Source organism: Drosophila takahashii, chromosome 2L (assembly GCF_030179915.1).
Source record: "Drosophila takahashii strain IR98-3 E-12201 chromosome 2L, DtakHiC1v2, whole genome shotgun sequence".
Lineage (NCBI taxonomy): Eukaryota > Metazoa > Arthropoda > Insecta > Diptera > Drosophilidae > Drosophila > Drosophila takahashii.
The window spans coordinates 2,450,600-2,467,913 of NC_091678.1; the positions used below are offsets into that span (position 1 = coordinate 2,450,600).

Consider the following 17,314-nt stretch of genomic DNA (forward strand, 5'->3'; position numbering starts at 1 on the left):
AAGCCATCCTGTGTTGTTGGCAACGTCTGACAAAACAAAACGGAGGGCCACCCAATCCGCCCACCAAAGAAAGCCAAGAGCACCAACACTCGTAACTACAAAACAACTTTTTAATTGCAATTAAATACGTAACAAGTTTTTAGTTGTAAGTGCGACGAGAGAACACACAGAGAACTTGGCCGTGGCGGTAGTGCCCATTGGTGCCGGAATATTGTTGTTGCGGGTTACCCTTATCTATCCCCAGCTATCTGCGGAAAATATATATAAAGATATATATATGAAATTGCCATTGCAGTGTTTGCCTCACCCACTCGCTCTGTGTGTATTGCAAAATTGAGTTGTGCGCTTTGGGGTTTTAATTGTTAATTGTTGGCTCAGCGGGCAGCGCTTTTGACGTCGTTGATGACAGTCGTCTATGGGCTCCAGAACGATGGAGATGGGGTTTGGGGATTGGGATTGGGTCGTAAGAAAAGCGCGCTTTGGGGATTGGAGACGGTGGCAAGTGGAAAGTGGAGAGAGCACACATACAATCGGCAAGTGGGCGGAAGAAAAGGATGTTGCGGATTAGGGAATTAAATGGAAACCCCTAATGACTTTCGGGTTAAGCGGGGAAAGCACATTTTGCGGGAACTTTTAATCAAATCATCAAGTTCATCGAGGCATATGTATCCAATCATTACCGAAACGCCTTCATTTTGAAACAATTGGGGAGGGGAGTATCATTTGTTTCATAATTTATTCTGAAATTAGTCGATAAGAGCAAAAACATTTCAGTATAACCCAAAGTTAGATTAAATTAAAATTTTTTTTAGATTTAATTTTAACTAAGTTAATTAAAATAAGAATAAATGTTAATTTTAACCTAAGGTTAGTATGACCAAGGGTTAAAATAATCCTTGTTTTGTATAACCCAATATTAAATATTGTGAATTAATAAATATTATAAAAACCATGGGAAGTAAAGTGCTTTGTATATTAGCATTTATTTTATAATTTATTCTGAAACTAGTTAATTAAAACAAATACATTTCAGTATAACCTTAGGCTACTGTGTAGTTAAATTTGTTTATAACATTTAAAATTACTTATTCTAAACTTAGTTATTAAAAATTATAACAAATGTTAATTTTAACATGAGGTTAGTACGACCAAGGGTTAAAATAATCGTTGGCTATTATAACCTAAGGTTAAGTATTTTAAATTTCTTAGATAAACCTCTAATCTCTTTGTTATCATGGGAAGTAAAGTGCATTGCATATAAGCATTTCCCAAGCAATGTCAATGTTTGGATTTCGTTGATATGCCATTTAATTTGAATGCAAATTAAAATATGATGGGGGCACTGATGTTGTCGATTAACCACTTACCCTTGGCCATCTAATGGATCTTTACGTACAGCCACTTGCCCGGCGGTTAAGTAATTCGCCGGGCCAAAGCTGTCTCAGTAACCTCTAAGTGTCTGTTTTTCCTTACCTGTACTGGGATTCCTTTTTTTTTGCCTTGGTTCACTAATTTGGCCGCAATTTACATAAAGGACGCGCAGCCCCCAAATGTTGTTAGCCATGGTAATTTTCCGTTTCTTCAGCGTTTTTTGTTGTGTATATATTTTTGAAGCACCCACCGAAAAAAAAGCGGGCGTAATTTCTTTTACCATTCAACTTGATTAAATTAGAGTATAGGAGAACGAGGCACTGGGCGACCGAGTACTAATGAGAGGCAGCTGCATTTTAGTACCGGGTCCGAGAATAATATTATCTTCCCAGTTAGCTATCTCCACTGCTCTGCATCTCCGAATAGTGACAGATGTATGACTTGGCATTTATAGTTTTGAGTCGCAATTTTCGGTGATTTATTTATGCATGAAATGCAAACAAAATCTGAATAATTACCAACAAAAGCTAACTGAACTGACAGTTAGACAGACAGGCCAAACAAAGCAAGGAATGCGATACGAGCCGAAGAGGCAGTACTTGCATATACAAATTCCAGTCAGTAAGGATGGACAGGAGTACAGGCAGCGACTCTTGAGCTGTCAGAGGGCCCATCAGTGTGGGAATATGGAATATTATAATGTTTGCAATCTGCAAAATGCTGTTCACCCCATATGAATATGACAAGAAAGCGGCTCAGGAGTGACGGAAGCTGCCGGTCCTTGTTTTAGCCATCAAAACAAGTCGTGATAACAAAACAATAGAATAAGGATTGATTTTTTTCTGAAGAAAAATATTGTACTTAAATTCTTATAAGAAATAACTAATAAATACTTGCTTTGGCACGGAAATAGAATTTCTACATTTCTAAAAACCAACAAATAATTTTATTCAAGCAGTAACGCACAAAAACATTGATTAAATAATTTTAAAATTATATTACACTTAAAAATAATTATTAATGAATTAAAAAGGTTATTAAAAATAAGACTAACGAAAAATATTTAACAAAATTATATTATACATTTAATTAATTAACAATATAGGAACAGAAAATAATGGTTTAAAAATGAATCCAATAACTTAGACTCTAAGATAATCCGGCTCCAAGGTAATTCGTTATTAACTTAATATTTAAAAATAATCTAAGTTTTATTACAGTTCAAAATAAATAAAACTAATATCACCTACAACTGATTTATAACAAGCTAAGTGCGTGGCATGAATAAGAGCTTACTTCATTTCCGGCCAAAAGATCATTGTGTTGAACTAGTGGCCGCCGGCAATCTAATAACAAAGTTTTGGGCACTTGAACACTTTGGCCTTTTGGCTTCAACTGGATCTGGCCACGCCCAGTTTGGGGACCCAAGGGCCTTGGAAGAGGTAGGGGTAGGTATCCCTATTATAACGCCGACTCTCTATGCCTTTGCAGTGCAGCAGTAAAAATGACTGCACACAGCTGTGCTTCATGGCTGCTGTGGAGCTGGAACTCGGAATTTCGGAATCTGAAGGAGGCTGACGCTACTGCGGCAGTAAGATTTTATTAGCGGTGGTATTAGCAGCGACAGCAAGCCAACCATCCCCCAACCCACTTTCCACATTGGACAGCCCCTACAGTGGTTGGCGTTGCATATTAATGCAGGCATAAAAATATTTACAACTTTTTTATGCAGCACTGCCTTCGGCCGTTTTGTTCTTGGCAAATTTAATATAATTTCTGGTCGTTTAATGATGCGGCCATTCAAAAGTGCTCGCCGACGCAGAGGAAACTCCCATTTTCGCCGAGTAGCCGGCGGGCACAACAAGTGTGCCGGCCATTATGAGTGACCCCTCAGTACGGGGTCGTAAAAATTGCTTAACAACATTATGCAAAGTTAAGAGAGATGCGATGCGGCCATAAAAGTCCAAGATCCTGGCAGCACTTGAACTCCTTATTGGGCCCACTGTGCCGGGCATTGTGAGCATCAGTGAGCAGTGAACAGTGGAATCCTCCGGTTTTTGTCTTTCGCTTAATCCCTGCGCCGGCTCGCAAATTCCAATGCTGGTTTCTGTCATCCCCAAAAGTTACCCTCTCTGAATAAAAAGGGTGCGGGTGTCCTGGCCCATAACCGAAAAGATTATACAAATAAAAATAAAAGGAGGCCCTGGGTGGGTGAGGTGTTATAAATTTGGGACAGCAGGTGAAAACAATTTGGTGCATAAAGTTTTCGCTTAGCAGCTCAGCGCGTTGGCGACCCAAGGACCTCGTGGCCAGGATATGGCTCTGACTTCTGTTTTGTGGCCCAATGCGGTTTGACACAAAACAGAGCGAACAAAAAGGGGCCAAGATGGGAAAAAGAAAATCACAAAGAATGCAAAAAAAAAACACCTAAATCGAGGAAATAAAACAAGCAGAAGAAGCCCAACAAAAAAGAATTACTTGACTTGGCAGGCATATTTTTGCATTCGGAGAGCAACGATTGTTAAAAGGGATATAAATGGCACAAAAAGGATTGGACTCACAAAAACACAGAAGAGATTGGTATATAAATAAATCCTAAAGGACGGTTTTCAATAAGTTTTTAAATTTAAATATTTGAATAAAAATATATATGATAATAAATATTATGATAATTAAATTAAAATTAAATAATTCTTAAAATGTTTTAAATATTTATAATAGGTGGGTTTCTGATCTATTTTTAAAGCTTGTTCTAATGTCCTTAAATTATACGTATTAATATAATTATAATTAATTGTAATAATTTCACAATTGGCATTCTCAAGCCATCCTATAAAGCAATTGAAGAGATTTATTTCAACAGAGCTCCATAAATGCATAAATTACAAAAGGCAGCCAAGAAAAACAGCCCACACTTAAGTATTCTAATCAAAGGAAACATAAAGGAATAATCGTTGCGATTACACCTCCATAACAGCATCAAGTTTCCCTGACAAAACCCCTAATGCATTTCCCATGGCAGGTCTATTGGTCAATGCAGCCATTTCAGATGGCCGAGAAGACCAGAAAACCGGCAATGACAGCGATTTCTCATGTTAGACGTGCCTTTTTATGTGGCTCGGAAATTAAAGTAATCATTTTTTATTGCGCGAACAAACAAAGGCATTATACTTTACAGCTCCGGCTAAGAGGCAGAGATGACAAACACAATGCAGCAGGGAGAATAGAGAATAGAGACGACCACAAAATGCACTGAAGGACAATTGAGTGCAGAAATATGGCCAAAAGCCGGAGAGAAACTAGCAAGCGGATACGCTGTTCAAACAGGCAAGCCAAACCGAACCGAACCAAAGCGATTCAGAAACAACAGCAGCCACTAACAGTGTTGTCTAATTTAAACAATATTTTATTATAGAATAAAAAAAATTAACTAAAATTAATAATTAATTTAATTTAAAATCTTTCTATCTCTTTAAAATATTTTTTTAATGTTGTATAAATAATATTTTATAATGAAATAAATAATAATAAATGCCCAAAAATCCTTCTCCTTCATTTGCTTATTCACTTAATTTGTTTTTAAGAAAAGAGTGTAGAAAAAGGTTAATTTATTGCAATTTGGAATTAAATGGTTTTATTTTTTAAGTTAGAAGTCTTTTAGCATTTTAAAATATTTTTTTTAACTTAACCAATAATATTGGCATACGGAAAACTAAATTTGAATATTGTTATTATATTTTTTTGTAATTTATGTGTTGTTGGAATAGATTTTATTAAGGGAAAGAAAAAATAGAATTTTTAACAATATTAAAAATCATCTGGAATATAATAAAAATCGACAGCACTGCCCACTAAACGTAACCAGTTGAGGAGAGCGGATGGACTTGGGTTTGGACTTGGACCACCCAGTTTTCAGTTCCCAGCTCGATGCTCGAAACTCGGACGCGACACCACTCGACTCGCACTCTCGACGGGCCAAGAACAAAGACTTTGGCAGCTGCGACAATGACAGCGGCGAAAATAAAAATATGTACACTCAAACATACGCAGAGAGTCGGGGATAACCAGCCACCCATCCACCACCCGCCATTGAGAAAATTGCATTAAAATCTATGGAGTGTGCATAGAAAACGGAGGATGTTCCGCCCAAAGAGGACCGAAGCCCGAGGACTAAGGACCGGGGCCGGAGTGCCGGAATGTTGGATAGTTTCAGTTTTTCGGAACTACGAAATGGCGAATTCGTGAAAAATTAAAGGAAAAAGGATATGACGCCACATTGCAACATGAACGCAAAATTGCAATTTTATTATATTTTAACAATGCACTTCGTTACGTGATTCCCGCCAGGAATTGTCCTTCCCCTCGATCCCCCGCTTCACACTCCACTTTACTTAAAGCCAAGAGACAAACTCTTACCTTGTACGCTCCTCTGCTCCACAGATATACCAAATATATATAGACGGCAGGGTTTTTTTATTTTGGTGGTTTCCCTGATGGTTTTATGCATGCAATCCTGAATGGAGGACAAATTCACAGTTAACAGTCATATTTTATTGAGTTTTTGCGAATTGTAGTCATAAATTCATTTAGATTGTGCATGAGGAAATGCATTTCGCATGCATTTGTTGTACAGTAAATGTGCATTTTGAGATTTATTTCGGGTCGAATAAATGAAGACATGTTGGGTAATCTATGGAAAACATAACTAAGACAAATAACTGAGTCTAAATATATTTTAAAGTTTTGTTTAACTAAAATAAATATATTTGATGTGCTTAGACAAATTTGATTCATTTATTTTAAACATTTTGTTTAACATTAATTGCTCGAAATGTCCTTACAAACTGATTGCAGGCTGTCGGCCAAAGAGTTTTCTTCGCTCTCTCTCTCTTTTTGAATGTCAAAACAATGACAGCCGTAAATAATACGTATTTTCCGTACTGTTATGGCTTCTTGTGGTTTTGCCCTGCTTGCTTTTCATTTGCGCTGGAAAAATATTATTTACACTTTATGATTTCTTTATTTAGCACTAATTGCTGCCTTTATTTTGTGTTTAAGCTCTGAGCCTGGCCTTTGCCTTTGGCCAGTAAAATAAAATGCTTAAAAGGCGAGAGCCCAGTAATAAGAATAAGGAAAACAGGTCAAGATGAAAGGCAAGACAAAGGAAATAAAATGAATGAGATAGAAAACTTTGACAAAAAAAAACAAGATAACTCTTTTCTAGCTGGTAATAAATTTAATTAAATTGCAGTAGAAAGCTTTTCTCTTTACGATGATTTAGTTTGAGTTAAGAAAGTAATTTATTTGGCTATTAATACACTTTAATGAAATTAATAAAATATAAATTGTATTCTAAAGGAGTAAATTAAATAAATTTAAATATATTTCATTATTTTTAAATTAATTAAAATAAACGTTTTTAAAAAGGAGTCAACTTTTCGACAGCTGTCAAAACCAAGACTTTTGCTTGGTCCTTCGTGACGGATTCTCAGACATGTGAGAGTGATCTGCAAAGCACACAGACACACAGAGGCACTTCACACACACACACACGTTCGTCCTAACATACACTCTCGCATAGTCAGATAATATCAAAAAGTTTTCCCTTCTTCGGATTTATTTTTATGCCTTCTGCCTTAGCATATGCTTGTTTATAGCCACTGCCGCCGCTTCTGCCTTCTGCTTTTCCTGCTTTTCTTGCTTTTGTTGCTCTTCTTGAGCGTGTAAAGTTTATTTTTGTTACTTATTATTATTATTCCGGCGCTGTGTTCCTTGTGTTGGTCCTTCTTGTCCTTATTATGCGCTCGCGTATGTGTTTGTATGTATCTGTGTACTTATTTTCCGTAATTAATTTCGTGCTTCGAAACATCTGCAGCTGGATTTTTACTGCATCCGAAATTACGCATACGCCCCATGTAATGCAGACTTGATGGTTTGCTTTCAGCTACAGCCACAATTTCGCGCAAAATGTAGCTGCAAACGACTTCGTGTTTGGCTTAAAGCGTGATCCGTTTTCCCCACAATAAAAATGCCAATTTGTTGAGCAAAATTTAAGGCTGTAAAGAAATGTATATTTTCCAACTAGACAAGTCATCTAGGAGGTAGACGAGAGAAAGAGAAGGGCATGGGCCCACACAATTGACACAACGAATTCTTGCAAATTTTATAGGCAAAATACCGTGAACGAAACTCAACTGCACCACACGGCGTATGTGCAATGCGCCGTGGAGAGCGTCGTTGGATCGGGAATAGGAAGTCGGTAAACTGGGAATACCACAGACGACGACTCCGCCAGCAGACGTTCCACATGAGCAGTCGAGAGTAGAATCGGCCATTCGACTAGAGGTTGCTTCGTTTGTGACCGAATTTAACGAATTTACTAAAAATTCCCTAGATTAAATTATAATAAATTTTAATAGACTATTAACTTGTCATGTCTTTTTATTTCATATCAAATTCTACTTGCATTTATATTACATCTTGAATACATTTATGCACTTAAGTCAAACTGTCGATATTTATTATATTAAAAATATTATAATTATTGTTATATTAATTCCAAATCCATTTAAAATCATGAAATAATAAACTTAACTTTCCTCATAACATAAAACCGCTTTTGTTTCATAAATTTTCACATTTGGTATATTTTTAATTATTGTTAAAAAAATATTAAAATATAAAATAATCAAAAGGGTGTATTTCTGGGTGAACTTGAGATATTTTAAAGTTAATTCTCTGTAAAATAATTACTTAACCACGTTAATCGCGAATGTCTTTAAACCTATTTACTCTAATTAAAAACTAAATAGCTCTCCATCATGGCTGGTAAGCCCGCTCAGTGAGTTCCCATCCGACAGTCACTCAATCTGAGCATTTACCTGGCTCAACTTAAGTTCCAGCTGCAACTGGATTTGCCTATGTGCCCCGCAGAGTCGCGTCGCTGCAGTGTAAGCAAACCGCTGGGAAATGGTGGAAAAAAAGAGTGTAGGTCTGAGGGAAAACTGCCAGCGATATATATATTTACAGGTAGCTGTCCTCGGGAGATTGCCAGAGCTGCTTATGCACAACTTGAATTCCATTTTTGGTGTTTGCTTCGGGGTTGGCAAATCTTTTTCAGCTTGACTCCCGAAACTGTAAGCATAAGCCGAAGGGTGAGTGAATGAGTGGTAGTGCCGCAAATCAGAAGGAAATTTGCCAAACGGCAACAATTCTCAGGATAACTAATCCACTCACACACTTCACACTTCCAATTTCCGCCCGGTTTTCGTACTCGTTTTCTTACCTGTCTCATGGCCCGGTTGAAAATTCCAAGTTGTTTGTTATTGCCGCTCGTTATTGTTGCCATGTTCCATGTCGTTTTCCATTTCGATTGTGTCACTAACATGTTGCGCTCCCCCACAGGCCAAGGGAGGGGCGTGGGTGTCTGTGGGCGTGGCAGCGGCCAATGATTTGAGCAGTGCGCCCAGGCAATTTCACAACGGGCACGTATGCAAACAGTGGCCAAAAAGTGGGCGTGGTTATGCCTGGGCCTCGAAAATGGGAATGTGCCAAACTGTCGGCTGCAATTTTGTCGGCTGGTGGCTCCAGAAAAACGCATAAGCAGAAAAAAAGCACGTCAGAATTTTGGAGCACTTTTTAGACCCACGGATACCCACTTTTAGATATTTATTTTACACAATATAAATAAGTACTGTATCGAATTATTTATTTATTTGAGTTAAATGAACACATTTTGTATTGCCTTTTTCAAACTTTGCCATTTGTTTTATTTTTAAAGTGAAATATTTAATTGTTAGAAAATGTAATAAACGAATAGATATTTAAAAATATATTTAAATGCTGTATATATATTTTTTATATTTTTAAATATAACTTTTAAGAAGAGTAAATTTATTTGGGATTTTACTATATCTCTAAATATTTATAATATTTTGGTAACTGTTTAAGGACATACTTTTAAGGTCTTTTGCTTTTAGATCTTTTCTTTTGGTTCCTTTTCAATTCCAAATACCAAATATACCCAATTTTGAACTTTGGAGCAGTAGGTACCCACAGACATTGCAGCCCAAAGAACTACAATATGACAAATTCAGATGCGTATGTCGTCTCCTTGGGCTTCTGGCAGAGTGGAGAGAATAATGGCCGTGCCCTCAGTACAATTTCCGTTGCATCCTCTGTGCGACTTTCGAACTAAAAAAAAAAAAAACAAAATCACTTCAGGCGAAGGAGTGGGCCAGAGCCGCAAATCTATGGCCAACTACAAAGTAAGCAAAAATCGGAACTGGTTGCAGATTGAGCTGTTGCCAAAATTTCGGGGATCCACGACGATACGTCACAGCCTCAAGGGTGAATGTCAAAGAGGTCCATGGAATTGCATTGAAATTGGGAACAGATTTACACATGTTTTCATTAACGAAAGACAAGAGGTATGTAGAGTTTTCGTTTAAAGTTTTTAAAAAAATTTTAATTTTTTTTTCATCTATAAAATTTTATTTTCACTTCATTTTTCTTTTCTAACACTTCAACTGTTGTCCCTTTAATTTATTTGGACACTTTGCAATATTCCTTAAGGGCAAATTATTCAGGACCCAGGCACCACCCCAACTTAACACATTTATAATGTCCAGTAACGTTATGAAAATGCATTTTTCGACTGTCCCCACGACAATGAGAAACGAGAACAACAGCGCAGCGAAGCCGAGAAAAAACCCCCGACTTCTGGCATAAAATATCACACGTTGAAAACGTTTTTCGCAGCATTTGTGTGGCATTTAATTAAATGCATTTTTATTTTATTTTTTTTTATTTTTAAATTCGCCCTACGTCACATAAAATATGCGGACAAAAAAAATGGCAGGGACCACAAGAAACAGGTGTGAAGGAGAGACAGTGCAAAAAGGTGTTAATGGTGACTATGAAATTCCATTTGCATACACACTCAAGTTACAAAAAATAATATACGAAAAGCATAGTTTCTAAAAAAAGTAGCGATAATTTTTAATGCAATTTTACCTTTTTTTTCCCACGTTTGTGTCTGTGTTTTTTGCCACCCTTTCGGCTAAGTAATGGTAATTAGGCGTGGAAAAATCCATTAGCCCAAGCCCGGTCGGATATAGTTGCCAGAACAGAAGGCGGAGCCCTTCGAGTGCTAATTTGGACTATTTAAATTGGGAAATTGCAAAAGAACTGACTGATATTGGAGAAAAAAATTAAACAGCAATAGATAATATAATGTAATAAATGTAAACAAATATAAAATTTAGTGTTATTTATTAAACAAGCTCCTATTATAATCTTAATCTACTTTTGCGGCCACAGCCAACGCAACAAGAGGACTTCAAACACGAAATGTATGAGTAAACAAATGACAAAGGCATAAAAGGCCAGGACCAGTACCAGAGGAATCTTAAGTTCGTTCTCGATATTCTGCCTGGTTTCCTCCTGAATGGACTCCACCGTGGACTTGCCAAAGTACAGTGAGACCACGGTCAAGGTGATGGCCGTGTTGCAGATCCACACGCAGGTGCGTTCAAAGCGATTCATGATGATGCCGCCCACGTTACTCTGCCAGGGTCCCGTAATGGGACTGATCATGAACCAGCTGACATATAGTTGCTCGATCCGCTGGCGCAGTCGCTGGCACCACGTGTATTTCGGGTTCTTGCGATAGGAGCCCATCGTGAAGTACTTGGATCGCATGAACTTCGTGTGACCCCGCACAATCCAACTTTCCACCAAGAACAGCTGCTGGACATTCAACTCGAGGTCCACCACTGTGATGGAGCGACAATACCAGGAGGGATACCTCCCATTCCGCCCGATGCCCAGGGCCAAACGGGTGGGTATATAGATATTTCCCCTGGGAATCATCAGTTTGTTCGTACTGTTCCTCAGTAACTTCGGGTGACCGGGATCCTGAGTAATCTGATACGAGGTCTGCGGACGATTGGGCGACTTGAAGTAGAACTTGATGTTCGAAGAAGTCCCCGCAAATTCCTGACCTCCGGTTACAATCACGAGAAGGATCTCGGCTCCCTCGTTGAATGCACCACTATTAACTCTTCCCAATTTACCATTTTCGCACTGGAGAATATTCGGTTCCCTCAGATGGGCAGTGATGATGTCGACATTGAAGATCCACTTCAGGATGGCCAAAAAAAAGAGCATCATGAATAAGAACAGCATGATCATGTTGTATGCTAATATAGGCAGGGGTATGTGCTCCACAAACAATTCCGCTGAGATGGGAAAAATCCTAGAAGACAGTGTGCCCAGAGTGTGGCAAGTGCACTGAACCGAAGTCCCAAAACTATGCTCGAAGGTCGTGGTGCAGTAATCCTCGCTCCATCCGGGATCCAATGAGCGGTTCTTCCAGAAGTTGCAATGATATATCTCCAGCAGGATCGTGTAGTTCAGATATCTCGACTTGGGCATCTCCTCCTCACCATCGTAATCGTCGAAGTAAGTATCCTTCCTCAACCGCTTCTTCTCATCCTTCTTTTTCTTTCCCGTCCTTAGTTTTTTCTTTTTAAAACGCGTCTCACCTGGTCGGTGAATGGCCACATAGGCCCGGCTGCGATCGCACGAGTTGGCCAACCAAATGCGCTTGCCAGCCATCTCAGGCGTTATCCTACAGGCCCTCTGGCGAATCTGGCCCAGTGTCGGCCACCTGTGCATCCGCATCTTGACCAACATCAGCTCCGAACAGCTCACAATTCGCACTGCCAACATGGCCTTGTGGTTCAGCATCAGACTGTAAATATGGATCTCCGTGCTATTTCGAATGCTGCTATTTGCCATCCACTGGGTGAAATACGCATCATTGAACTGGCTAATATTCGTCTTGTAGATCAACGGGTTCTTCAGTTCGGCCTCCTCGGCGTTGGTGAAGAACTTTTCGGGACTGTAGGCGTGGATTATTAGAACACTGGTCTTCGAGGGCAACGGATCGGGGTACCACCAGAAGATATTGTGGTGGTTCTGCTGCGAGATGGTCTGGAACAGAATGATGCTGTTCTTCAGGTTCGATTCCAGTTCGTGGAGTAGCGCTTTGGATAGTTGGATAACGTGAATCTTGTCGATTGTCTCAAGGATGATGTCTTTGGTATTGTCCGTCACCTCCGTTACATTTATCTTAAAAAAGAAATGGTAAAATATAAGAATTTTTGATATAGATATTTAGATTTTTATAACTAGCGATAAGCTGCCAATTTATTGACTACCGGAAATATCGATTGTTCCGCAAATATATATATATTTCGACATTTATAACTAAACGATAATTTCGATAAAATGGATATTGGTAACTTAACCATTATTTCTATATATATTTGAAACTAAATAATTATTTCGATAAAACATATTTTTTAACTAATCGATAATTTCGATAGTTAATATATTTAACCAAACCATTATTTCGATCAATTTTCGTAACTAAACTATCACCCACCTGGTACGCAATGCCGCCCGAATGGATTGCCAAGGCGTCGTCATAGGGATGATGTCGCTGGGTGGCCATGACGCCTATGAAGTAGACGCACCTGTACAAATACCAGGTGTTCATCATCCAGCTATTGATGCGCAGCAGAATCAGGGGATCGAACTCGATGGCAAAGTTCTTTTCAAAGTCGATTCTCTGCAGGTTCAGGCACTCTGGATTGTACGGTTTGCACATGGCCACCGAATGGTGTTCCGATTTCACGCCCAACACGGACATGAAGAACATATGCATGGCGGTCAGCGACTGATAGGCATCCCGATGCAGCCACTCGTGTTCCTGGATGATCTCCTCGAAGATGTCGCTCAGCTGGGCGAACATCTCACCCATCAGGGTGGCCCCTCGGTAATCCACAGGGGTCAATTGGAGCAATATGTGCGTGGCCAGCGAGGTGAGCTGCTCCAGCTGAGAGCCCGTGTGTAAATGGATATTCTTTACATACGCGTAGACCTCACGTCCCTTGTTGGTGGTCTGTATAAATTTGGCTCCCACAAGACTCGTCACAAAGGCCCGGTTCCACTGGCCATGCAGCAAAAGTCGCGGCACATCCGCCATTACATCGGCCACCTGAGTTCTGAAGACGCCACTTAGCGGAAGAACTACCACATCTACCTCATGCTCCACACACATATCGATGGTGTCGCAAATCGAGATCTTAACCCATCTGGTGACGGGCAGTGTAACCTTAAACCTATTAAATGGCACATTGGAGGCTATAACACCCGTGACCGCCTTGTAGCGAAAGGTCAGTGGGGAGTAGGGCGACTCGAATCCCAGGCACTGAATCTCGAAAATGGTCACGCTCTGGAGGCCATAATAGGGAGAGATTTCGCATCTGCCCTTCTGAGGACCGTCGTTCCGCCGCAGGGTATAAAAGGTCTCCGCCCATCTTTTATTTGCCAAAATGACCTTGAGTCGAATGGAGAGAATACGCTCCGCGTGGTGAAGAATCAGGTATTTGTGGCGGGACTCCAGATGGGCTGCTGTCCCAGGTGCCTTCACCCACCACTCGTACCTCTTCTTGACTTTACTCGGGCAATCATCGCATTTGGGGATCAAGTGAACGCTGTCGAGCGGAGCATAGACGCCCAGAGCGCAGTTGCGACGGCAGAGGATCTGGGGCGTAAAGGATGGGATCTTAGTACCTCTCACCACCTGCGATGCGGTCCATCGATTATCCGGATTGATTCGCGACACCACGGTCAAACTGAAGTCGTACTGGGAATCGGGCTTGAGGGCATTTGCGGGTAACCTAAAGGTGGGCACTAGAAATACAATTTGTAGCTCAGTTTAAATAGAATAATTTTCATAATATTTTGAAATTTGTTGGTGTCCCTAAAAACTGAAAAGCAATTTATTTAAAATTCTTTTTTTTGAAAACCTTAAAAAAAATCAATAAAGGTCATAAATTGTATGTTTTTTTACTGTTGTCCACAAAAAAATCAACTTAAATAAAATAAAATTCAAACATAAAAAAATATTGTTGCACTCCTTGTTAAATAATTTTTATGATTTAAGTTAATTGTCAATCAAATTATTTCAAAATACGTGCAAGACAAATTTCCTAAAATTGTACTGCATATATTTTTATCATATTATTTCAAACTAATCCATTTTTTACAAGTCTAAATCGAATATTTACCCCCCAATACTCACCCACGGCCATATCTTTAGTGCAATACTTGTTACCAGGATCGTCTAGACTGCGGCAGCTCCAAAAGAAATCCTTAGTCTCAGCAGATTCAAACTTTTTGATCCTATCCATGCTGCTGGACCCATCGATGGAGACCGGTTTTCGAACGTCAACTTTTCGCAGCTCATTGCCTAAGATTTGGGGCTCAACTTGGGGTGTTCTGTACGTCACATAGCACTGGAATGAAGATCAAAGACTGAGGGGTTATACATTTCTCCTAGATCTTATCCACTCACACGAGCTACAGTAAAGACGTCATTGATCTTGGCTTCTACGCGTAGCAAAAAGACCTTTGTTCCATCTGGATTTTGATGGAAGTTTAGTTTGTACGGCAATAGCTTGTAGACAAGTCCTATCGCTTCTTCCACATGATCGAAAAGGACTAAAAAACGGAAATATTGCTCAAATAAATAATTATTGTTTTCAGTGGGTTCTTACTTTTCTCACTAATGTCACAGTAATTCCATTCCACATCTTTATACTCCACTATACGGCACTCATCGCCAATGGTAGCAAAGAATTCCAAATGACCCCAGGGAGAAATCGCTACCGGCTCTTCGGGATTCTTGCAGAATTCTAAATTCAAAGACGGTATGCAGTCCACATTTTTTGGACCCCGTACTGTAATTTTCGTACGAGCCTTACTAGTCAATAGCTTGTGCCTGTTCACAAGTGAACTTACTTTGCCGATTAGCAATTGGGTTTTTGTATTGTAGAATGTGGCTGTGCTGCGGTAAAAATAACAGCGATTATACCGAAGTTTATAGCCGCGTATGTCAAACTTTTCCAGTAAGGCCCGCAAGTTCTTCGTATGACCCCAACCCGTATGTTTGATTTGAACGGCCGTAAATATCTCATTGATTAAATAATCGTTGGTATCCACCGTAATGTTGAGCACGAAATTGGTCTTACCCAGTTTGGGAATAGTTGCGAAAACGTAATATTCCCTTCCATATTCTACTACAGGTCTGATGTATAATTTGACCTGTATTCGTTTTCTTATTTTCTTATAACTCTCCATTGGTGATCTGTTCTCTATGGTTTTTGGCGACAGGCAGGGTAGTTTGAAGTTATTTTCTTCAAAAGTTTGATTTCGAAACACTGAAGAGTTGGTACTGTTGCAAATGAAACTTTGATTACTTATCGGATACCAATTTTCTTCAATTTGAGGGAGTTCATCGAGCTTAAAGTTCGTTTTGGGTTGAGCATCCTTCGAGTTATTTTCATAAACCAATTCATTTTCTCCGATCTCTTCTTTTTCCGTCTGGTTTCGGTTGTCATAATCTTCATTTTGATTTACGATATTTTCTTCCGTATGGTTTTGGTGATTATAATCCTCTAAGAAAACGGGTTGCCATACATTTCTAGTTCGATTTTGTTCTTCTTCATGAAACAGACTTTCTTGATCTTCCAATCCTAACTTTTTACTTATACTAGTGGTGTTATCATAATCCATAATGCTGGAAAAGTCATAGCTTTGATTCAGAATGGGATCCCATAGACTCTCAATATTTTTCCGTTCCTCTTCTTCAGCAATATTTCTATCTTCCTGTTCCTTTCTTGATCTTAACTTTTTACTTAACCTAGTGGCTTTGGAGGTATTCCTAACTTCTGGTTCAGAACTTCCATTCGTTCGATTGAAACTCCCTAGGAAGCTGCCATCCAATAATGCCATTAATGGGGTTCCGTCGCTTTCCATGATCAACATTAGTGATATCGATGTGGTCATGAGGAACAATTGGAACAATCGCATAGTTTAGACAAGCAGCTCGATAAATAGATCACCATTTTGCTTACTTCTCACCATTTTGGATTTAAGTTTGACTCAAGGAGCAAAGGTGTGGGAATTGAATTTAACCAGAGTCCTGTTCCTTCATTTTTATAATTGCATAATACTCGAACACTGGGGATGTGTGGTTGACAGGCGACATGACATTTTTCCGCAGAAAATGCTCGCTTTTCTTGTTGGATTTTTTTTACATAGCCCTCTGGTTTGCCTTTTTCCTGTTGTCGTGTCTCGTTGCCTACATAATTGTTTTAATTAATTGCGAATTGTGCATGCAAAAAGCATAAAGTGCACTTCAAATGTGTGAAAGGGAACAAAAGCGTGAGAGGCTTTTGCTGCACAGCTGGTAATTTATTGACCACAATAGCATCCAGAAATCAGCGTCATCAACAAGAGCGATTACAGAACATGGCTTAACCCCAAAGCCAAACTCATCCCCATCTTCAACCCCATCCTCACAGTCCCAATCCCATTTCCATTTCCATTTCCATTTGCGCAATCCATATAAATCAAATGAAATTAACTGAGAGGGAGCGACCGAGCGATGAGCAGCAAATAGAGTGTTGAATTTTTATAAACCACAAAAACAACGAGCATTGACAATAGACAATCATACTTTATTTACTATAAACTTCGCACATGCATAGTGTTTTTTACGCCAGGAGCAGGAGGAGTGTTTGGCCAGGGTTCCTCAGCCAGGACAGCCAGGCGACAATTTCTTAAATTGTTCGAACAAATGAGAATGGAATAGAAGTAATGGAAGCCAAGGAGAAACCCATTTACAGGCGAGCGCACGTCGCATAAAAAATAAGGCAACGGCAAAAAGTGGAAACTGATTTTGCTACTTTTCAAAGTTCTCGGGATACTCTTCGAAATACAGTAAATGAATTAAAATTTATTAAGAGTTTTCTATTTATATAGTTTTTATGGCTTTTCAATTGTAGCTTAATTGCTGTCTAAAATA

General features: G+C 39.2%; 1 protein-coding gene across 5 annotated transcripts; it reads right to left on the minus strand.

Moving 5' to 3' along the window:
- Positions 1 to 10,661: 10,661 nt before the first annotated feature.
- LOC108064189 (uncharacterized) lies at positions 10,662 to 16,383 on the minus strand. Of its 5 annotated transcripts, none has more exons than XM_070211449.1 (6): positions 15,247 to 16,383; positions 15,003 to 15,204; positions 14,801 to 14,946; positions 14,528 to 14,741; positions 12,824 to 14,136; positions 10,662 to 12,507 (listed from the first exon to the last, which is right to left on the minus strand). In XM_070211449.1, the coding sequence occupies exons 1-6, from the start codon at positions 16,315 to 16,317 to the stop codon at positions 10,675 to 10,677; spliced, it is 4,779 nt and encodes a 1,592-aa protein (XP_070067550.1). In that variant the 5' UTR covers positions 16,318 to 16,383; the 3' UTR covers positions 10,662 to 10,674. The 5 variants fall into 5 exon arrangements, with proteins under 5 accessions (XP_070067550.1, XP_070067551.1, XP_070067549.1 ...); XM_070211450.1 differs by having other exon boundaries at positions 10,662 to 12,277; positions 12,335 to 12,507; positions 15,003 to 16,383; XM_070211448.1 differs by having other exon boundaries at positions 15,012 to 16,383.
- Between the last annotated feature and the right edge of the window lie 931 nt (positions 16,384 to 17,314).